We start from the raw sequence: 24,455 nt of genomic DNA, 5'->3' as shown, positions 1-24,455 counted from the left end.
GTGGAATAAGAGAAAGCCAGTTCTGCTTTTTAATAATCTGTTTATCATCTCAGATGGTTCATAAATCTCTTTAAAGATATTCAAATATTTAAATTTCTAAAAAGTTAAAGATGATGAGCTTTCCCCATCTTGTTCCATAACAGATGTTACCATTTATTCTGGATAATACAGCATCCTTTGAGAAAAGACCAAAGAAGTTGATTCATTTGGAGAGATTATGTGTAATGGATAAGTCGCATCACCTGTTTATCATCTTCGGTGTCTCCCTGTTCCCTTGACTGCTTCCCGTCAGATGGATGACCGGCCGCCAGCAGTAATGATTCCAGATTTGTAGAAGACTCCAAATTCAGAGACGGTTGCTCGTAGGTCTCCCCGCTCACATTGTGGTCGCTCGACACGTGCAAACCGTTTGGCTCCTGGGTCTCTGTGTTCGAGGAGTTTGTATCTCCTAGCATAGGCCCCAGATACGGCTCACAGACGGAGCCGCTATCTCTGCCAGATCTCTGCATTAAAGGCCGGGTTTCTGCGGGATCTCCGCAGGCCGGGTGTGAAGTTGATCCAAGAAATGTTGGAATCATTCCTGATACAGAATCTACATTCCTGGGGAAAGAAAAAATAAAATTGAAAAGATGTGGTAAAGGAATGGCTTAATGAAAAAAAGAATATAAGGAGAATGTTATTTTGTTACACCAAATTAACGAGGCTGTATTATACATTCACTGCCTCTCAGATCCCACTTCTCATGTAAATCGAAGGGAGCACCGGCAACCTTTAGAGCAAGACCAGTATTGCCATTTGTGTACCAGTCCATTACAACACACATTTTACAGAAAGGAATTAAACTAGAATACCCATAAATGGGACATGGAAAGGATCCAGCCATGGTATAATTACCACAAAAACAAAGAATGGACAATAATTGATTATTACTTGTGTCTGGTCACGGTACACTGGGGTTTTTTGTATAGTATAAATAAATACCTGCTAAAACAGTATAGATAACCCAGCTATATTTGAAAATGCAAGTAAACGCACAGAAAGGCTTCAGACAGTGACCCCAAATCTTTAAAATCAGAGTACCCCAGGGAAAATAGCCCTCCTGTCTCCCATGCCAGCCCTCTCTCACATAGCTCCATTCTAGCAGCAATTGGAGGTATCAGGGTGTGATGTGAATAATGAAAAAAGAAAGAAATGTAGACCATATAGAGGCATCGATCCCTGTGCCCCTTACATTACACCCCCATGAAGGTGTGGGGTCGTTATAGATACATTGCTGTGAAATGCTGCATACGTTGGAATATTTGTTCCATCGCTTATCCCCTTATTAATCACATGCATTATGCTATCCCCCCCCACATCATCAAGCCACCCTTCTATACAAGTATTCTGCCATATGTCCGTTTATTTATTTGTAATCCATATTGGTCTAAAACGTTAGAGGGATCCCCCAGCCTATATATAATATTTACATTTTACACAAACCTATGTCCATCAAAACTTCACAAAGGTTTAAAAATACCTCTCATATAAAGTGTCGTGGGAGCGGAATATGCAGCCACGATCCACGCTGTCTTCACAACACAAGGATGGTATCAAGTGTACAGGGCCTAAGGTGCAAACATTATTATTATTAATAACTTGTTTCTATAGCACCATTCAGTAATTTCAGTAAAACATCATATCGGCTTCAAGAACCGAAGACTCCGAAGCAAACTCTTCTCAGTCTATACGCATTTTCTATTTATTAAGCATTGCACTCAATACGCTTATGCTTTGCAGGATTATAATGTAAAAACGTGAATTTTTACTTTGTGTAAAGAGACAAACCACGATCATATGCGCTGTAACACAGACAATAGCCAAGCTTCGTGATAACACATCAATTAATCTGGAACTAGTGGAAGCCATCAGAAGATAAAAATTGCTCCAAAATATATTAATTTACTTTTCCTAGTTTGGAAACCACGTCTTACGCACATGATTTCCATCCTGCATAGCTTGCAATTATGCAGTCAATTTCATACAAAGGGTTTGTGCAACTGCTGGAATACAGCTATACCTCACATGAAGAGGACGCCAAAACCAAGTCAAAATTCCACCCATTAACTAAACTATCCTCATTCATCCCAGCAAACTCAGAATTCTGAATTCCAAACTCCAGATGATTGTCTACATTGTAAGTAAACCAGGCTATACAAGTAAGCATGCAAATAAATACAATAAACAAAAACGTCTTACCGCATGCCTGCGATTGATCTTGCTTGCACCGGCAGCACATCCTGTGCGTGTGTTCATTAAATTGCGCTCTGTCAAAGCACGACAGTTCTGATCCAGTGTACTGGAGCTCCTGTGATCTGTTTGACCCTATATCAAGCATCATAGAAAGTAGATTTCCGTGTTTAGAGTTTGTTCTTCATGTTCATTGAGTTTTAGCGCATTCAGTGCAGGTATTCTTTAGAAAGAGAATTCTGAGTAATTTAAGTCCTCCTCCAGCCGTCTCTGCTGGAAGCAGGATGCATTCCTGAATATGCGTCTGCCCTCAGTAGAATCCCATTCCAATCAACAGGAGCTGAGCTCCCTTTGAAATCAGTGGTATCAGCAGCAGCCAATCCCATGTATGCCAATTGAACACTGATGTTTTGCTAGCACATATGCGGTTGGCTGCTGGAAATACATAAAAACACAATATTGTGTATAATACTTACAGCCTGGCTTCTTTTCCACAAATTGTCTTTTACAATAAATGACAGACAGGATCAGCAGGGCTAGGAGGACAGTGGCCAAAGCACTACATATAACTGCAGCCAGGGCCGTGTCCCGGGGGCTCGATGCTGTTGTGGTGATCTTGTCGACGATTGGGGTCCTCTCAAAGTTTATATTACCTGTAGAAAAAACAAACTTTTTAGCTTTCACCCCCTCTGTGTTACCAAAACAGGCTGGCTTTTTTCACGAATGCATGTAAGATGGCCAAACTCTGTACCTGCGTGTTCAAAATCAGTGCAGCCAATTAAAACTTACAAAAATAGAGATCACGTCTCCTTTGAACCACATACAGATGATATCAATCTTAAATAAAATGACACCCATCGCAACATGTACACAAGTTTTTATAATTAGCTGATTTTTTAAATACAACAGATGTAACTTGGCATCTTTTTTCAATGCAAAAAATGTAACATACTTGCCTAAAGAAGCAGAAGTTGGAAAAAATGCATTAGAAAGCCACATTTCTTTGTAAAAGAAAGGAATTAAAATGAGACACTTTTTTTTTGGAAAGGCTCAAATCCAGTATTTAACAATCGCGGTTGTAGCAGCATTTACTTCCCAGCGCCATTTGACGTTTTTATCTACCACATAATAAGCAGCTTTGCTGAGACAACACAATCACTTGGGATCTGCAATCAAATACATATTTTCAGATGTGGCCAAAATCCAGGGTTCACGGGAAAACCACTGTTTCCAAAGCGTGCTCTGAAATCGAACTATAAAAATAAGCGGCACACCACCGTGGAAACCAAACACCGCGCTCCAAAATCCACTACCAAGTAAGCACATTCTCCTTCCCAACACTACATACTTTTACGGAGCCATTACAAATTAATTTGCAGTCCAAATGCTGTTATTGCGCACTGAAAGATGGGTTTTAAAAGGTATGCAATAAAATAAATGAGCTTTGATCACGGTCACGAGCATCAAAGCCAGAAGCAATCACTTGAAAACCTGTTGGCTGATGTGAAATAGCGTGTTTCTTTAGGGGAGGCCGTTTATCAGGCATTCCTGTCGGCTGTTCCACACGGATACTTTCGATATTTGTTTAGTTTGGGTTATAATCCAGCACCTCGCTTCATCTCTCTTATGAAGAACTTCACGGAATTAGGAAATGAAATTCAAACTCTACTGACAAGCATACAGTTCTTTCCAACTAAAACTCTGCAACCACATTCTAGGCAAATACACTCCAGCCATCATGTGCGCTTTAATGGATTTGGTAGCCGAGTGGCACCTTTAAAAACATTTGTGTTGTCCTCCCCCACTTGCAAATGGATGGAGGGACTCTGCAAAGCACCTCCATGTGTGCCTTTTCCCCAGCTCGTTGGCCAGTCATGTCCATCACAGGGTCAACAAGGGTTCCAAGAAAATTCCTTCCTGTTAATTGGCTGCTTCAAGCAGCCAATCAGCAGTGCAAAAACAGGACCACAGAGGAGTTGTTGCACTGCAGCTCTGAAGCTTCAGCTTTACCTAAAGCAAAGTAATTTTATTTCTTTTAGACATTGACAAATGCATATGAAAAGTACTTACAAAAGTAGACCAAGGCTTGTTTTTCTACTAAAATAATATATATAACACACAGTATAATAATGCTTCTTTAGTAGAAAACATACAAACTTCACAGTAGCAAAGCCTTTGATTAATAGGAGCAGCAAAAGCCAAACACAAAACACACGCACCATGTATATATAGTATATTATTCAATTTCCACACTTGAAACGGTTTGGCGGTAACTTAATATAGTTTGTGCACATTACTAACTTTACGCCGCCATCAGTCACGACAACCTATACTATGTTTGAAGAAAATCTCGGTAGGTCAAAAAATAGTTTTGAACGTCAAAAGTATAGATTTTTATGGCCAGTGACATGTGGGCTTAAGCAACGCTAAAAGCTTAGGTTTGTTTAATCAATTCAAAATTGCATATGAAAAACACCAAAATTTGTTTATCTGTAATCTTTGAATTATAAAATAGTAACAAAAATAAAGCAAGAACAATGCTAAAAAGTATAATAAATAATAAATGCCTGCACCCTGGGAAGAATGTCAAACTCAAGACTGTAACACTGATCTGAAGAGACAAATCCACTCCAAGATATTTCCAGATCATTATTCCTGTCCCTGAAGGGTACCACAGGACACAAATCGTGGCATACCGCTCCAATCTGTGTTACCCAAAATGCCCACGGCTCCCTGGCAATTGGGCAACACAGTGGCTAGAAGACAACCTGCACAAATAATATTCATTGGATGCCCATTGGCATCTCTGTACCCACATGAGAATCTGGGGCAGAACCCAAAGAATCCAGTTCAATATACCGGGTGTAGATTGCTTGTGAACGTCGTTATTTATTAATATGAATTCACAGTGCATATGTCTGCAGTAACTGTATATGTAGTCCTTTAACACGCTGATATTTCATAAGAGGCGTATAGTATGGCCACCACATACACTCGGGGAAGCACCCCTTCCCCAAACCAGCGCCGAGCTTACTGGAGGCGAGATTATCACGTGCTGAACACATCTCCTGCATGGAGAGCGGCTGGGGTGGGGGAAAGGAGCAAATGCATATGGGGGGATTCTACGGAAAAGGGGCCACGCAGCCATCATATGCATTACAGTTCGCATGATGGCTGGCGTGTTCCTTTCATTAGGAGGGGTAATCGTGCACAGCCTGAAAACAAAGTTAAAATGACTGCGCCCACAATATACACATAAAGTACATTTTTAAACACACATACATATTGCTCAGAGAAATCTGGACACAATGATACACGTTTATTTCGGAGCATATGACCGTCATACATAAGCTTGGAGAAAAAGGCGATGGGCGCACTAATTTCCCCTAAATAGCATATGTATGTTATGCCCACAGCATATAGGTTAAGATGAATTGCTAAAATAGCCGCGGTTAATCGTTAGAACACAAAGGCCTGCTAGATGTTGTGTTATTTTTAGTAAATCAAAGTGGTTTTCTTACTATGTTACATGCAGGTCCCGGTTATGAGCGAAACGATTCCTTAACACAATCACAGTGCCCTTTCCATTCTAAATAGAAACCATACACCATGCATGATCAGACATACGCTGCAGAATTATTAGCTTAACCAGAACACGACACACAATACCTAAAGATAACACATTGTTGGTCTTAGATTATTGATTAATAAAAAGGTCAAAATAGGATCAACCGTAATGAAAATATTTAGATTCTAGATAAAAGCTTAGATTCAACAAATATTGATTCTGGATAAACAGATCATATTTTACCCCAAATCATTGTTCTTGATGAATATAAAGATAAAAAAAAAAAGTTTGTCAAGTTGTATTCTTTATTTTTAACCTTGTACTTTGAATCTTGCGCACATTTTAACTTTTACCCTTTCACACACACTATATGTGATATATATATATATATATATATATATATATATATATATATACACATACATATACATATATATATATATATACATACACACACACACACATATGCATCCAGACAATAATAAAGCTTCAAGCATTTTTATGAAAATAAAAAATAAAGTTTTAGGGCTGGTTTCAAATCCTTACCACAACATCTGTGCAGTATGAGAAGAACCCAAATGGCTTTTGTGTTTGAAAAATGTGAGTTTCCACAAGGATTATCCAAACGAGGCTGCCAGCTGGGAGTCAGAACAAAGATAGCAATCAGAGGGCAGAGATTCAGACTGCTCTGTTCAGATTCCAAAACATTCTTCCAATGCTCTGATCCCTGTAACTGCAGCCTTATAAAAAAAATTACAAAGGACGGTCTACATCAATAAAAAAAAAATGAAAAAAAAAATCCAGTAAATAGCATTTTTAAAAACATTGTAAAGGTGACAGTAACATTACTTTCCAGCCTGTAATCGGCCATCGGATTTTAGTCCGTCCCATTAAAAGCTCATGGTGTTACCACGTCTCAATATCATAGACATAAATATCCATTTTATTATCTATTTTATTTGGCACTAGATTTTATTTACAGAGCGCCATAAGGTTCTATAGCGCTACTAAAAAATTACAAATCTATTCGAATTGAACACCCATAAAGACATAGAGGCTCAGAATGAGAAGGGGTGTCTGCTCTTACAAGATTACATTAAATATTTCAATGTTTTAGGGATCAAAAAACATGAGAACTGGCCCTATAACTATAATCCTTGGGTGTCTAGGATTGTTCATTAGCATGCGGGGATCAGCCTGCTGAACTGGGCATGGGTGCACCCTGTATTTATTGGGGAGATCTGGAGGTCTGCCTGGAGCCCCCTTTTTTTGACACCCCATATAATGAATTTAATGTTTACAGTTCCGTGTAGAATTTGTGCCTAATGGTAAATTAGATAACGAACCCTGGTTAAGCTGCTGCTATTGGGAAGCATACCTGGGAACTCTCCCCAACTATGTATAGGGGCAGGACTACACACAGAGAGGTGGGGCTTGCTGTGTAAGGGGTGGCGCTAGCTGCACTTGTGGCCAGGGCTAGCCCTAAATTAGCCGAGGGTAGAAGAGCAGGCATGGCCAAACACCTCTCCACTGTCCGGAGAAAAAGCGATGGTGACCCGGAGGAAGCATCACTTCACCCAGAGAGTTCCCAGATGCTTTGTGAGGAACCCATCCTCTGGTATCCCAGCAGAAGGTCTTTCCCATCATTGAGGTCCTTCACCATTTATAACAGAGGACACAGATAACCAGACACCTGGACGGCACTTTAATAGGCACACGCAAGGGCCCGTTTCCTTAAACAGGACATTGTTTTCTATATATCCCCATTAGCTTATCCTCATAAAAGTCCACGAACACATTAAGATGCTGAGCTGAAGTATGTGCCAGTAAAATCTCTCCTCCCTCCTACCTATTCCCCAAGTTATGAATGCTTGGCACACGCATTGTTTGGCTTGACATTACATTTATGGCTTTTGTAATTGGATAAATACACACAGCTGAAGGAGTCACAGAAGCACAAAGAAGCTCTTTAAAAGCTCATTCTTTCGAAGGAGAATACACCGATTGTTTTAGAGCCCAAGAGGAGATCAGACATAAAATGAAATGTGATTCCCCAAACCTCAGATACCAAAATGCTGCGACACATGCAAGCAGTTTCAGGCTGCCCTGATGCGTCCAATGCACAACTGCTCCTGTGGTGTATTAGAATTTAGTAAAGAAAAAAAAAAATCTGTAACAACGATCAGAAAACTTCTACAGAGAAAACGTGATACACAGAGGCAGCAAAAATAAAGAAAAAAAAAAAACCAACGGTAAAAGTGTTAAGCCAGGTTCCCGTCTTAGATAACACTAACAGAATCGCACATGGTATGTTTTAGAACACAGAAACTTGGCGTATAATATAGTTAGTGTAGGATAGAACTGCAGCACGTAGTTAATTTGCCATATGCTTCATTTCACTGAAATACAAAACCATTGGAAGAAGTGGTGCGGGGTATGACAATTACTGGTTATGAGCCGACCAGCTGTATAATGTTAGAGGTGCAGAAAGCATTAAGTGATTTGGAGATTCCAGAGTGCACTGTTGGGAGTGATCATCATGCCTTTCTAGCAGCCACCTCTAAAGCTTGGTCCAGTTTTGGTAATCTCTACAAATTCATTTTAAGAATAAAACAAGCTCCTAACCATTTGGACCTGGGAAGCTGAGATCTATGGAAAAGAGGTGGTTTAAGTAGTAACTGAAGTTCTCTCCCTTCTCCTCACCCCGCCATTAAAAGGCCGTCTTAACCAAATCATCAGCAATCAAAGCAACAGCGCAGTGATGCTCAAATGTCTAGACTATACCTCTATGATGGAGAAGCTGATGGATAATCCCCAATTTTAATGTACTTCACTAAAAGAAGGATAAACTATGAAAGGGTCAGCACAAACATAATTGCTAAAGTATAAAAAATTTAAATATATGTGCCAGCACATTTATTGAAAACGTTAGGTTTGTTTGACAATTAAAAGGCCTCTGAACCTGAGAAAAGCTTTGTCGATTTATCTTTCAAGTATTTACTGTTACCAGAAAGCCAATAAAGGGATGGAGCAGAGAGGAGGACAAGGACATGACAATGTTTACTGGATTCAATATCCATTGGAAACATTGCCAGGGTCGTAAAAATAAAAAACAACTAACGACTGGACATCTGGAGTCTGAGTTAGACATGATAAAGGTGGGAAGTCATCGTTCCAGTGGAGAAAGACAAAAAGCTTTATTCACTAAAGGGAGCGTTGTGATTTCAACCTCCTCGCTCTACTATTCATTATAAAAAGACAACAGTGGCAAGTTTACCCAACAAGGAGGGCTAAACTGGGCCTGTAAAATGTAAATGCAATGGGCAAGGAGACTGAAGAAATCCCCTGATTTAACTCTAAATTACACAGGACCAGCCAAGGGTAGTATTTACAGACGTCATTTCCAAATGATTATATCATGATCATTACAATCAGGAATTTGGTAGATTTTCATTCACGTTTAGTAAATGATGAACCTTCATCTGTTGCATCCTGACATTTTATGCAACATTTATTTTCCAACCTCAGTAAAAGATTCCAAATGTTAATAACCACGGAACTAATGAGCAAAAAAAAAAAAAAAAAAAAATAAGGCCACAAATAACTATATAAAACACAACTAAATCCCTTTTAAAAGGAGATAAGAACCATTGAGCCCATCTTGTTTTGCCCATTTACACCACATCATAGTTTGAAAAAAAAACTTGTCTGAAATAAAGCCAATCCAAATTACAACGAGGAAAGGAAGTCCAACCTATTTCACATTTCCTTTTCTGAGCCTTCCAAGTTCTTGGCCTTATTTTTAGAAGGAAAAACAACAACGGACCATGCAATACTTAACAAGGAAGACAAATTAGCAAACACTCTCATGGAAAGTTGGCCGCGTACGCTCAGCATTTGGCCACCATGTACCTCTGACTCATCCCCAGCTCCCTGCTACAACAAAACATTTTATTCCTTTCTCTAAAGTGGTCTTTGAAAACAGAAACCAGTTTAAACATTTACCTCCCTGCTGTAGCTTTACAAATCTCTGAGACCGGCAGTGGTGGATAAAAGCGAGGAGGAAGATTTATTGCCATCTGGGTAATAATCAACTTCGACTAGCTCTCAGAATTCCTGATCAAAGTGCTGATATACACGCTACTCTCTATAAAGCCTTTACCGCAGGAAGTTCATGCCCCTTACAAGTGTTCATGGGCAAACAAAACACATGCCTAAGTACCTCACCATTAAAAAAAAGACATTGTTAATTTATGGAGCCCACAGGCATGTACACTACACTTTTATTTGCCACCAAAGCACTTCAATACAGACAAATATTTGTCTTTCTCCTCTATTGAAGGCCAAGACTGAAATCTGATATGTTTGTACTGTCCAGCAATTTATACACTTTGGCTGGGTGTAGGTTATCTTTGAAGTACTATTATTAGAGAGTAGGAATAAGGTGACGGTTTTGAGAGTATTAAGCAGCCCCCCATGTGAAGGCAGCGTAGATGTTTCACGACTAAGCCGGGTGTTTATTAAGTCGGTTTATTTTAGTTCTGCGTTTATATGTTACAGCTGGGAAACATGGCTAGCCCCCCCAATGGTAGAGTGTAAAATGTAAATCAGAGGTCAATACAAGTCAAAAGGCTCATGAATGGTTCATTAAAGTGGTATATCTAGAAATAACAAAACAAAAATACATTAAAAAAGATAACCAACCGCTGGATCTGTAGAAAACCCAAAACATTCTAGAAGTGTGGGAATATATACAGTCACAAATGAGCAATATTCAATCACAAGTAACACCTGCAGGGATCCTTTGACCACTCAGAGACCATAACCGAAACACAAAGCATTTGGATCAGAACAAAGCAGTAGAGGTTAGACTTGGGACACTGGCATGGAGCTTGGGGAGTTGACAAAGATCATTCCACCAGCATAATGAGCAGAATTACCATCAGGAAAACTGTTCTATAATTTGCGCTGTTCAGGTTTTGCATCTCAAAGGCTGTCAATTCATTCGTATTTGAAACCTGGCAAGTTTACAGTCGGTCTGGAAACGCCTTAAATGCTTACATGATGTCCTCACCTATATGATTATTGCACCCTGTGTGCTTATTCAGTGCAGGCATTGGAGATGATTTATCCTACAAGTTTTAGATAAAGAAGTGAAAACAGAGGTAAACCTATATCTCCTGAATGATTGCATGCTTAAAACAGAAAATACACAGTATAAGAAAGTTTCTAAAAGGTACAGTTAATCATAAACAAGTCAAAGGAGCTATAACGAACACCACCATTTCAAAGACAAGAAAGAAAATGCCTCATACGAGTTGTTGAGCGTTCCGCCAAGCTTGAGGGAATCCGAATAGGTGATGTTGAGCTCAAAATCGCTGCCTTTGCTGACGATCTTTTATTATATCTTTCCAACACTAAAGCGGCAATGCCATTCCTTCTTAACCTATTTGATTGTTTTCATAAAGCCTCCGGATTTCTAATAAATAAACTCAAAACCGAGGCGCTTCCTATTTTCCCTCAGGCTAAACGTGGCTGGGGAGGGACGTTCCCCTTCAATTGGACCCAACTTCCCTCTTTGAAATATTTGGGTCTCATTATCCCTACAAATTTGGCCCACCATTATAAACTAAACTTTTCTCCTCTGTTGCGTCAAATGGAGGATTTTTTCAAAACCCAAATTTAACCTCTCCTTCTTGGGAAGATGCCACTTGTACAAAATGGCCTTTTTCCCCAAACTTTTATATCCGATCCATATGTTGCCTATTACCTTAAGAAAAAAAGATATCCAACATAATAATGCACTACTGCGTAAATTCCTGTGGTGCAATAAAAAAGCTAGAATTTCACTGGTTAAACTCCAACAGCCTGCTCGCAATGGAGGGGTGAATTTACCTAATCTCTTGGACTATAATCTGGCATCTAACTATCGTTTTGCGGCTGATTGGTTGCGTGGCGGGTCTAAATTCACCAACGTGACCCTGGAGCAACACCTATCTCCAACCATTTCTTTGGCCTCTCTCCTGCATCTATCTAAAGTTGACCTACCCCCAGAGGTTGTCTCCAACCCATTGCTGTTTCACACTTTAAAGGCTTGGGGGCGTGTTAGATGGGGCCTGGGCCTGGTCGTCCACTACTCTAAATTCCTGAAATTGATCCGTAACCCGCAATTCCAGCATGGGAGGGAGGATGTTGTCTTTTGATGCCTGGCCCGGGAGGGGGTCGCACCATTGGCGATTTTCTGGACCCACGTGAGGGTAAATTGTTGTCCTTTTTGCGGCCCCAATCTAAATTCCCTACTATTAACGTTCACCCTATTCACTACCTTCAACTTCGTAATTATGTTAATACCTTGCTTCCTTATCTCTCTGGGGCTAATTCTAACAATCCGTTAGACCAGGTAACGATACTGTCCCCCGTCATAATGCTCAAGATGTCAATAATCTATAATCTGATCAGACCTGTCATCGATTGGGAGTCTCACGGCGCAGGTCTTCCCTCCTGGAGGGCTGATTTTCCAAATCTAACTTCGAACCGGATTCTTCAGGCGTATATGTTCAATTCTAAAGTCCTGGTTTCTAGGGACTATAGTGAAATGTTCCTCAAGATTGTGCATAGAGCGTATGTCACCCCTAAACTTCGGTTTTTCATGGGTTTAGGGGATCACTCCCGATGCTTAAAATGTCAATTACCTGAGGCCGATCTTTTGCATGGCTTGTGGTCTTGTAGCTCTATTGTCCCATTTTGGGAAGCCCTACAATCATACATCAACGACACTCTGGGCATTCGTTTTGTAATATCTGTTGAATGGGCTATTTTTGGTATATTCCCTGACCACATTCCCCCCCCACCTGTAGCGAGGGCTAAATTTCTCTTGCTCATTCTTTCCCAATGGATTGCTCCTCGACCTCCGTTGCTTCCTCTGGTTCTGTCGCGACTGCACTTTTTGTTTCATATGGACTGGCTTGAAGCTGTCCTTCATAAGGAGAGCAAGGTCAAATATCTTTTCAATCGCTGGTCCCCATTTATCGCAACACTAGATAGCACCACCAGATTGTCACCGTTTCAAACGTGTCTTCAGGTCCTCAAAGGTATTCGCCCCATACCGGGGTTCTGATCTCGTTGCGGGACAGGACGTATCTGTGTTGTGGCCAGGTGTTCTGTGATTGAGGAGGTGATATTACCTACACTGTATGTATTATTGGAATTGTGCATTACTTGTACCTGTACGCATCTAGTCTGTCACCATGTCTATATGTAACTTTGTTCCTCTGCTGTATGCTTTGTCTTCTCCGTGTAATAACGAAGTTTAAAAAAAAAAAAAAAAAAAGAAAATGCCAACTGATTTTAAAGTGCTGTTAAACAACATCAACGAATCAATGGTAAAGCACCCTAAGGACATATGTCATTGTAACGATTTGGAAGATAATGGATGGTTTGGCATTACTGGTTATGATGCCTGCAAAGATGCCTGACAGCTGCCCAATCAGCTCTATGCAAAACACAAGAGGCCGGCCGCTTCGATACTCCAGTTTTGCAGCAGCAGGTAAGATCTTTGATGCATAGAACAAGTGAATAATTGGCCACAAAACAGACAGGTGAAAAGTGTAAATGCCATCATACATGTAATAGGGCACTCAACCCATCTACAGTCTCTTAAACGATGACACAAAACATATTAACAGACAAAACTGGAGATACTCACAGTGAGGTTCATAATGAGGCGGTCGGTCTCCACATGGGACACATTCCATGTCTTGAAAACCACCAAGTTTAGTCTTCCTATAGAATCTGCAAAGGAAAAAGTAGTAAAGGATAGTGTCACAGCACGATGGCACAGTCTGGCGTCCAACAAAAAATACACTGGTAACAAACACATTTACTTATTTAATGACAGAAGATGGAGAGACCACACTTTGGTTCGTCTGCAAAGCCTCAAAGTTTACTTAGAACAGCATGGGATGTACAAAAAGAAAAGCCACTTTTCATTTATGTCTTCAAAATGTATTTTTTTCTCCAAGTAAAAACCTATATCTGTAGGCGGCCATTGGAAAGGTCATTACCAAATCACCACAAGTGAATTTTTTTAAATTCAGTGTAAAAGTTAGGGTAAAGAGAATGTACCAAATTACCAGCACTAGATGCCCTGTCTATGCCACTTTTTGTCACAGACCTCATCTTTCATGAAATAATCCCTTACTTTTAAAGCCAGTAGCTTTATAACAGTTAGACTGATGAACACAAAGCACGAGCTACGCCAAAGGCTGCAGAGATGAGATTCACTTAAACTTCGTGTGCAGTTAAAACATGTTAAAATACATTCCCCCCCACCGACAAAGTGTGGCTGCCTTCTTGGTCGTGGTTGAAGTTTAATGGAACCACCAAAGCAGCTTTGTGGAGGTTTGCAGCGTGTCGTAGGGATGAACAAGTACTGCTGACAACCGGTGCTTTGTAAGTCTGAAGATACACTTGCAACTACTTGAGTAAACAATCAGAAATATGTACGGAAGCATTCTCTTTTATCCTGATAACACAGCGGAACTGCAATTATACTGTAACATGCAGGCCCGGACTGGGAAAAAATATAGGCCCGGGCATTTCAGACTGAGCAGCCCATTTTTATGAAAAAACATGAAATGTACATACACATACATAATACTTGGTCATTCAACATGGGAAGCCTGAAGCCACAATTTAGTGCGACTAATCCTTGAAATAAATATTATAAATAGTAAATAACACAATACCCTATCTTTTCCACTACATGATTTCAGGGCCTTGAATGTTTTGTCCCCTGAAGTCACTACAAATTCAGGAGGGCATTTATCTCTGGATAATTAAAAATGAAATAGTTCCTAACTTAAGGAAACAGATAACCAAACACACATACCAGGACAGGTTTTTCCACACCAACACCCAGACACACACCCCAGGACAGGCTCTGCCACACCGACACCCAAACACCAGGACAGTTAAAAAAGAAGAAATGGTTCAGCACTCAACTCCCAATAAGCTGGGTGCTAGCAGGAAAAAAAAAGGGACAGCATAAACCCTCTTGAAGTATACGAACACAGAAAAGAATCCCAGCACTCCAATCAGCTTCCAATCCTTAGGTTACTTTTTTCAGGGAAAGCAAAACAAAAAAAGCAACGTTTCAGCCAAACAGGGCCTTTTGAGCTTGACAAGGCCCTGTTTAGCCGAAACGTTGCTTTTTTTGTTTTGCTTTCTCTGAATAAAGTAACCTAAGGATTGGAGTGCTAGGGTTCTGTTCTGTGTTCGTACACAGACACCAGGACAGGCTCAGCCACACCAACACCCAAACACACACCCCAGGACAGGCTCTGCCACACTGACACCCAGACACACACACCAGGACAGGCTCTGCCACACCAACACCCATACACAAACACACACCAGGACAGACTCTGTTACACTGATACCCACACACATCAGGACATGCTCTGCCACACTGATACCCACACACACCAGGACAGGCTCTGCCACACCGACACCCAAACACACACACACACACCAGGACAGGCTCTGCCACACCGACACCCAAACACACACACAACAGGACATGCTCTGCCACACCGACACCCGCATCTGGAGGGTTTCCACGGACGGTTTCACTTTGGTATTGATTTATGTGATGGTCGCTGCCCCCAAAACAGCTTGCCTGTGGCATCTTTGCCCCCAAGACAGCTTGCCTGTGGCATCTTTGCCCCCAAGACAGCCTGCCTGTGGCATTTTGCCCCCAAGACAGCCTGCCTGTGGCATCTTTGCCCCCAAGCCAGCCTGCCTGTGGCATCTTTGCCCCCAAGCCAGCCTGCCTGTGGCATCTTTGCCCCCAAGCCAGCCTGCCTGTGGCATCTTTGCCCCCAAGCCAGCCTGCCTGTGGCATCTTTGCCCCCAAGACAGCCTGCCTGTGGCATCTTTGCCACCAAGACAGCCTGCCTGTGGCATCTTTGCCCCCCCCTACACACCCATATTCATTCAATAATTCACAGATAATCATTCACTCATTCATACATTGATACTCATTAATTCCCTCATTCAGATACTCATTTACATATACTCATTCACAAACATTCCTTCACTCATTAATTCACTCACTCAATCTCACATACTCCTTCATACGGCTTCCTTCCCCCCCTTACCTGAACTGATGATGTACGCGCCGCTCGCAGACTTCCGCGGACAACCTGTTCTACTGCACAGGGGAAGCAGATGCACAGCAGGGTCATGTGACGTACGTAACGTGACTCCGTTGGATTCCTGCGGCCCCCTGGCGGTAGAAGAGACGCTGCTCGCGTGCGTCTGCAAGGTAAGTAGCGGGCCCGCTAGTAGAGTGGCGGGTCCGTTCACAGTTGCTGCGGGCTTAAGGGGCAGGTGCCCCTTTTGCCCTGCGTTAAAGACGGTCGCATAGGCCCAGTCAGTCCGGTCCTGACTGGGCCTATTTTAAGGTAGGGGCCTGGAGCTGCAGCTCCATCAGCCCCTACATCAATCCGGCCCTGCCCAATGGCCAGTCCGGGCCTGGTAACACGTACAAACAGTCTACTGCATGCCTTAAAGCATGGGAAAAAAAGTACCTTGGATCTTTTGGAATTATAATATCCCATGAGCACCATAACAAGCAGCTCTATGTCATGAGGCTACTCCAGTAAGGTGGGTAGGTGGGCACATATGGTGTAGACCCCAGGATTTTCTCTGTAACCGGCAGTTACAGATGTCATAGCAACATCATAATTATGGTGTTTACTAAGGTTTTCTTTTTTCACTTTGTTTCTCCTCACTTTAATGCATACTATAGCTCAGTATCATCTTGTAATTAATATTTTTCATAGATTAAAAAATACATTCTCAGAAATAATCTGCTGTTCCGGTTTTGAAAACCCTTCTAGTTTTTGCGCAATATAATATTTTTTTTAGGCAGCTTCATACTAGCCATTTGTATATGTAGCTCTGTTATCTTACCCCAATCTACTACACAGAGATTCTGACTGTGTGTGATGAACAATCCAATGCCTCATTGTTAATCAACGTAATGGACATTCTGACTAATACATAAGTATTATATACTATTGTATATTGGGAGGAATGACTTCATTAGCATTACCATAAAAAAAAAAAAAAATCAGCTCAGTGTTTTGCTTCAATCATCCAGAATATAACAAGCCCAAGTTTATTAGAACAAGAAAACAAAAAAAAAAAACAAACAGGTTTTTTGACAATGATAACCAACATTAATCCGAATCCATGGAAGGATTCTGCGGAAACCCCTTTTGCATCTAGCCTGAAGGAGGCTTGTTGGTGACACAGATCTTCTACTGCAGCTTCTCCTTAAGTAAATGTGTACATAGCTATGCATTCTATAGTTGTGAAGCTATCTGGGACACTAAACCGTCCCTTTAATATAATATGTATTAATAGTTCCAAATCACTGAATTGTGTAAATGGGCCTTTACTAGACATTTAATTGAATAGCTACAGCTCTCAGTCATATGCCTTCAAGTTACTTTACATAATATGGGAAAACAGATAATATAATCAGTCATGAGGTCACTAAAACCAAATGATTTCTGTATGTTTTCCTGCCTATCCTTTATTCTACAGAGAAATGTGTTAAGAATTTCTGCACGATAATACTCTTCATACGGTGACCATGCGTGCACAGAAAGTAGGATGAACGCCCAAAGTCTTATAATATTGGCCAATATCCATTTCAGATATAGCACTTCACTTTTTACTTAATGGTTGTGCTTGGTCTACTCACCCGGGTAAGCAGTCTCCGCACAGGGCGTTGCTGGTGGGAGTGCAGTTTGCTTTCTGGTAACGGTTTACCGTAGCACAGTCCAGACAAGGTTTACATTTTTGAAAACCCCAATCGTCTTTAAACCTGTTGGGCCTACACGGCAAACACTGTGCATCCTCTCCATATCCAAAGCCACATTCCTGAAAAACAAATGTCACAAGTAACTCCAACGAGTTTACAAAAAACAGCAGCAGCTAATCATCCAGAAAGTCAATAAATATCTCCAATAAGCAGTCAGCAACAGCCCTTGGACGAGAGAGAAAAGTATAGGGGTTATGTAAATTAAGCAAAACCTAGCAAACAAAGCAAATATGGTATATACAAATATTTAAACTGGCAAAAACAAAACAAAAACAAAAAAAACCATGATTCCAAAACGTCTTCTGGGGATATAGTTAAGCGTTTTTTTTCTGGCATATATACTGTATATAAATACAAAAAAGTAAACTGAGCTGTGCAGGGGAAAGGCGGGAGTTGCAATTAACAAAAACCCTTATTTTTATATAATGTAAGTAGACTTGGCTCTTTAACAATTGCAGGGCTTATTGAAGACAAAGAATGGTTCTTTCAGCGGACCCCGATATGTTTTTCAGTGCTAATAATCTCCCTTACTTCTATAAGCAAAAACTAGTCATCCACTTTATTCGAGAAACCACCGAGCATTTGAATGATAAAAGCCCTTCAAGGACTCCCACTGTTGCATTATTACCAGCTTATGGTAGAGCTCGGCGAGGTATCTGTTTTCTAATTAAGCTGGGCATGTGAACGTTCGGAAGCTGGATAGAAAGCTTGTACAGCAGTATTCCACTTAGCCAAGAATTTAGGATTACAAATAAAATCCACACCTTTCAAATTCTATTGCCAAAGGGAATCACATGCAATGCTGGCTCGGGTCCGCAATGGTTTCAAAAATATACACAAAAACAAGACAATGGTAAAACAAATGAAGAAAAGCAGAAGGGAAAAAAAACAAAGCAATGAATATAAGAAGTAACCAAAAGAAAAAAATCTGAGGCCCTATTTAAGAGCTGCTTCACATAAACAAAGCTAAAACTTGGACAAGTTTGAGTTTGTCAGAATTTACTGAAGACCTTCTGATTCTTTGGGGAAGAGAGTTTGGTAAAGCTGCTGGCAACATTCCCCTGAGCTCAGCATCGTTCTGTTTCTGTCCACTTGGCCTACATAGAATTTGATGACATTCAAGGAACATTGGTTACTTTAATCCCAGAGTCAACCTTGACTTAATCTTATGTAAGGAGATGATAGCCTTTTAAGTTTTTCCAAATGTAATTTAATAGAAAAGGAGTCAGATGTCAAGTTCTACAGACATTTAATCATGCAGATCATTTCTGAAATGAAGCACAGGCTTGGTTATATATAATTCCAATTAGCAGCAGAAAACATCTGTCCACCTATTGAAGGGCCACAGTATCATAAAGATGTAGAATCCCTTGTTGTATATTGAATGCACAACATAGGACCTACTTAAATATCTAAAGGCCAAATCACGATCAGCGTAGTATGTGGGTTTTGTTAAAAAAAAAACTAAAGCAGGATTTAAAATTCAAACATAAAAGCAATCATGAAACTCTCTCTGCTTTCTATTATCTACCAAAAGGAATTTTGCGGTTTCCCGACTTGATAATGACCATGTGTTTTTGTAGTGACAGATGCTACTAATTCAAAGGTTTCACTGCCAGCTAAATTCTTAATTTGGAGAGAAGCAATTATATGCTCCTCTGCTGGCTGGGTAATCAGTATCCTCCTCATGCACAAGTGCTAAAGAGAAAAGCTGATGGAAATGAAAGAGGAAAAAAAAAAAAAAAAAAAGGTAAAATCTCTAAAACACTATAAAAATATGGTTCTCAACACACATTAAGCCAAGTAAACACAAAAGGTTTCTTTTTTAACAGGTCTTAAGTATTATTACATCAGAACACTAGCTGAACTTGGAGATAGAACACTGTGGTTATTTCTAAATAACTTACTGGCCTGGCTATAAGCCAATATTACTTTATAATGTGCGTCAGTGTGTGGCCCATAGTTGTAAAATTACTGAATTCACTGAAATCCATCTAAATATAGGTGCTGCCTATAATCGCACACTTTATATTCAGCCCAATGCATTATATAACAGAGACTGAGCTTTCCGCAAGATTTCTTTATCCACCAGTGAAAATATTTTAGTAAAGAGACTTTACAATGTAGTGCATCTAGTATTAGTAACCCTCCAAGACCCACTTGAGGTTTAAAAGTCTTTACTTTAAGAGTGGGGCATCAGCCAAATGAAAAACTATTGTGTCAGAAGTCTTTACGCGATAGAACTGCTACAATTTAATCAAAAAGTTTCAATTGAAGTGCTTTTAATTGCCAGTCACTCATGTTCCAGGTTATCATCATGCCAAGCTATACTGTACCTTAGACAGCTCATTTCCAGGGCCACACTGTCTGCAAGGTTTACAAACCCCATTGCTATCTAGAAATTCTTGCTCCCTGCAGTCTCCAATTTCAGAAAACACCTGTCCGATCTGTAAAGTTAAAAAAAAAAAGGTCAGGTTAAACATGGAAACATTGAATTAGACAGATAAGACCCATTTGGCCCATCTAGCCTGCCCATTTAAAAGATGAATGTCTATAATAGACAAAAAAGAAAAAAGCGAACCCTTTGGAATTACTGGGTTTTCTGCATTAAATTGTTCATAAAATGTGATCTGATCTATATAAAATCAAATCAAACACAACAAAAATATAGTATTTAAACTTACCAAGCAGAACATCACAAGTAGCAGCATCATAAGAGAATGAGACCTTTTCTTTTGGGGTGGGATGTCCATTTTTTTTTTTTTATGTATTTATTTAAAGGAGTAGATTCTTTCAAGGCGACCTGAGGGAAGAACAAATATCAGCATTGATAAAACGATAAACTATGTAGATTGTTTATTGGAAACGCGAACTAATTTTTAACAGAATTCCATGGACATGAAAATATGGATACAAATCCAGTTTGTTCCCTCTGAGAAAAGAAAATGAAGATGAAATGCTGTGTGTTTTACTTACGATTATTGTTCTGGCTTAATAAAATGTTATCACAAGGTACCACTTGCTTTAGGGAAACTGCAGCCATCACATACATCTTAATGCATACAGCCAACAGGTACCTTTAAATGCCTGCGATGGGAGCCATCAATAAGTGACTTACAGGGTGGGGGAGTTAAAGAAATTTATATATATATATATATAAAAATATAATCAATATAGACATACATACACACACACACACACACACACACACACACACGTCCCCGTCCACCCCCCCCCCAAAAAAGGTGTCATTACTAAATGTAACAGTTTAGTAATAACTTTGGTTCTAAGTAGTTCTTTCAGTTATTACAATTATGTTTAACATTCAGCTCGGTACACCAAACATTCTTAAGGCTCAATTAAAACACTTTGGTTTCCGTAGTCAGAAATTCAACTTTGTGCTAAAACATTTTCCAAATGTATTTTGAGCTAAAATTAAAAAAATATATTATATAAAAAAAAATAAAAAAAATATGTTCCAATTTACAAAATAACATGTGGTTGTTATTTTGCGAGACCAAACCCGCCTGACACTTTTGAGAAGCGCCGATAGCATTTTAGTGCCCCTTGCAGAACAAACCACCTGAGACATCAGGAAATCAATGCTATTGTGTTCTGAGAAGCAGACTAAAAAAATGTAGCCAGCCAACTTTGTGATTTCCAAAACATCGACCCGTGGGAAAATTGTCTATTAATACATACAACAATTCCGCTGCTAGTTTATAGTTATTTTCCATTGTTGGTCTTCTGTGAACAACTGCAGTAAGCAGACCATAGACCAGAAATATTGAAAAACAAATTGAAAACTCATATCCATGCTTTTAATAAGTAGCTCACACAATTCAAGAAACACCAAGACATGAGAAATTTTGCATCAAGACAAAGACACAGCCACAAAATTGTTCTGATTAAAACAAATTATGTTCTCCTCAATGTCATCTTCTATCTCAACAGGAGTCTACGTAGGACAATCTAGACCTTTGCAAAAACAAAAACAATTGCTTCCTTTAAATATTTCCTCCAGTAAAATCCACTGTACATATAAAATAAAAAGCACCCTCCAAAGTAAATTGGAGGAAGTCACTTCCTTGCAGCTGAATTCCCACACATACAAAAGAGAAGGATTCTCATCTACATAACTAGATGATTGGAAGGTTGGGGCTGAAAAGACTCGTGGTCCGGGCCACTCGGCGCAGTGTCAAGACCTGCAGCTGAGAACATTCCCCTGCTGGCTGTATCCTGGTTGGGTTCAGCTTTTTTAAAAACATTCGGGCCATAATGATCACTTTCATCTCACAACCCCTCGGGCTATCGCTACAACGGCAGCTGACACTGGTGTTTTCAGACGAATGGTTGCCTCTAAGAAAAATTAACCCATAGTGTACAGCATGGGAAATTGCCAAATGAAAAAAAATAAAAATAATAAAATATACATTCACATGATGCTGTCATTGAGAGTCTTTGCTGGGATTTCAGAATTTACATGGAGATACACTTGTGTAGCTGGTAAACCTCAAACTTTTGCACTTTAGAGCTTGTGTTGTTTACCCCCACTGCACTCCATACTTTGTTGTTTCTTTAAGACCAAATTTTTACCCGATGCGGTACTTATGTCCTGTTTATCCATTGTGCAGCGCTGCAGAATATAATGGTGCTATATAAATCAATAAATAATAATTAAACTAGATTCTCCTTCTGGGATTCTAGGCATCAGCGAGTGCCTGGCACTTTGTTTCCATTGATCTCAGCTTCCAGTGACAATCTCTACCCTCTTTTAAAAAGGCAACCTAATTAAAACTAAGATTTACTCAGCATTATCAACACATATGCAGCTGAAAAAAATAAGGTAAGGAAGGAACTAATACTTTGGATGTTTAGCGGTTGCTATACATAAAGAATTAAGACAATGCAATGTATGTACTCATTTCTCAAGCCATACTATGAGTATGCTCTCAGGTCACATGGCTAGGTGTCAAACGCCATGCTCAAGATAGCCGAGGTGACACTTACCCGCTTTGCTCATTCCCACGGTGAATGGAGACTCAATGATGATGCTCAACTGATGACGGCACCGAGTGGGACGGGATGCAGGGTTGCCATGACAACGTGTCTTTTCAGAAGACGTCACAAAGACGCCCAAATCAAAAAGGTATTAAAACCCTGGCCTCCCTGTACACTTTGCTGAGATATCAGTTGGTTCTGCTCCCTATACCTTAGTGTTCTTTTGCCATTTGGATTGACTGCGTACCAAACCCTTTGCCTTTCTATTGAACGTTGATTCTTGCAGCCTGCCTCGACCTTGGCTTCGTGATCAGACCTGGAATGTCTGTATTAACCCTTCGGATACCTTGCCTTGTTTTTTGTTGTGCAATTTCTTGGCAATAAGAACTCTGTTTACCGGCTCATGGACAGATGTGACTCTGGGAGTGTATGTATATGACATGATCGAATGGTTTAGCAACCAGCCACTGACTAGCATACCTGGGAACTTCCCACAGCTCTGGGAGTAGCATTGTGAATGGCAGGAGTAGCCGTGTATACAAGCTAGCCTCAAACAGCCTTTTCTGTGTGCAGAATGTGCAAGTAAGTAGTGGGCAGGGAGAGGGCATTGCCAAATAAAAAAAAAATGACCTGGGGAAGCAAGCAATAATACCCAAAACGTCCCCAGATATAGTCGAGTAAGCCAAGTGTGACACAGGACGAGAGGAGTTGGGGGTTGAACTAGACAACATGCCCAAATTGTCAATTGGCGTCCAACACGGAATCCAACTTGAAACACCTTGTTTGTGCCGGCTTGTCCTACATCCTACAACTAAACTTTTAAAAATTAAAATCTTTATTGATTTTACGTTTAAAATACTACACAGTGGGAAATGCTGCACCTAAATAAATGGATATGAAACAAATAAAACTTGGTACCCAGCTGCCATTTGGGAGAATAGGGTTGGTGGTATATTTAGTTATTTTACTTCTACATCCTTACTGACAAGCTGGGCAGAATCTGTTGTTGGGCTAGAGCCAGTGCCACCTTACTCAGCCCGGCAGACAAATGCCAGGTGGTGATGTCATACTATAGAAAGACACAAGGAACGTATAATAAGGAATTGCAAACGGCAGTAATCATTTGAAAAAAAGGACTTTGCAATGCATTGTACATCCATAAGTGTGAGAATGTCTAAGGCATTCCGTTTTTTGTCACAGATCCTGTAATTAAAACAATGGAGGCAATTATGGCACCACTTGTACAAAAGCAGTAATATTCTTGTAGGGCTATTTAGGAACACAGCTGGACTTTCCCAGTATAGAAAATCCAGCTCCTAAAGGCAAGTTAACATCAATAAATCACAGCACACCTTGGCTAGTTTCAGCTTGCTCTTTGTCTCACCATATCATTAGCTCATCTGCCACTTAGTAGTCAGTAGCATCCAGAAGTCCAGGCCTCTTTTCTTAAAGTGAGAACGGTTTTGTAATACGCAAAGGGACGACAACTGCTGATACTAAGAGGATCATGCCAATCGCACCTTACTAAGAGGATCATGCCAATCGCACCTTACTAAGAGGATCATGCCAATCGCACCTTACTAAGAGGATCATGCCAATCGCACCTTACTAAGAGGATCATGCCAATCGCACCTTACTAAGAGGATCATGCCAATCGCACCTTACTAAGAGGATCATGCCAATCGCACCTCCAGGCCATTGCTTACCATCCTTGTGTCTCTCTTAAGGGTAGCACTTTACATGTGCCGTTAGCAATACTTT

The 24,455-nt window shown here is 40.3% G+C and overlaps 1 protein-coding gene across 1 annotated transcript; it reads right to left on the bottom strand.

Annotated features, from left to right (window-relative positions):
* Nucleotides 1-215: 215 nt before the first annotated feature.
* LOC149288956 (tumor necrosis factor receptor superfamily member 19-like) lies at nucleotides 216-22,716 on the bottom strand. The gene is made up of 9 exons (XM_089491206.1): nucleotides 22,704-22,716; nucleotides 21,991-22,052; nucleotides 20,030-20,140; nucleotides 17,574-17,752; nucleotides 13,499-13,588; nucleotides 2,706-2,863; nucleotides 2,239-2,364; nucleotides 1,520-1,607; nucleotides 216-600 (listed from the first exon to the last, which is right to left on the bottom strand). The coding sequence occupies exons 1-9, from the start codon at nucleotides 22,714-22,716 to the stop codon at nucleotides 216-218; spliced, it is 1,212 nt and encodes a 403-aa protein (XP_089347332.1).
* Nucleotides 22,717-24,455: the final 1,739 nt, after the last annotated feature.

Source organism: Sceloporus occidentalis, unplaced genomic scaffold (assembly GCF_023333645.1).
Source record: "Sceloporus occidentalis isolate IW3139 unplaced genomic scaffold, rSceOcc1.0.p SCAF_49, whole genome shotgun sequence".
NCBI classification, from domain to species: Eukaryota; Metazoa; Chordata; class Lepidosauria; order Squamata; family Phrynosomatidae; genus Sceloporus; species Sceloporus occidentalis.
This window is presented reverse-complemented; position numbering and strand designations above follow the sequence as displayed.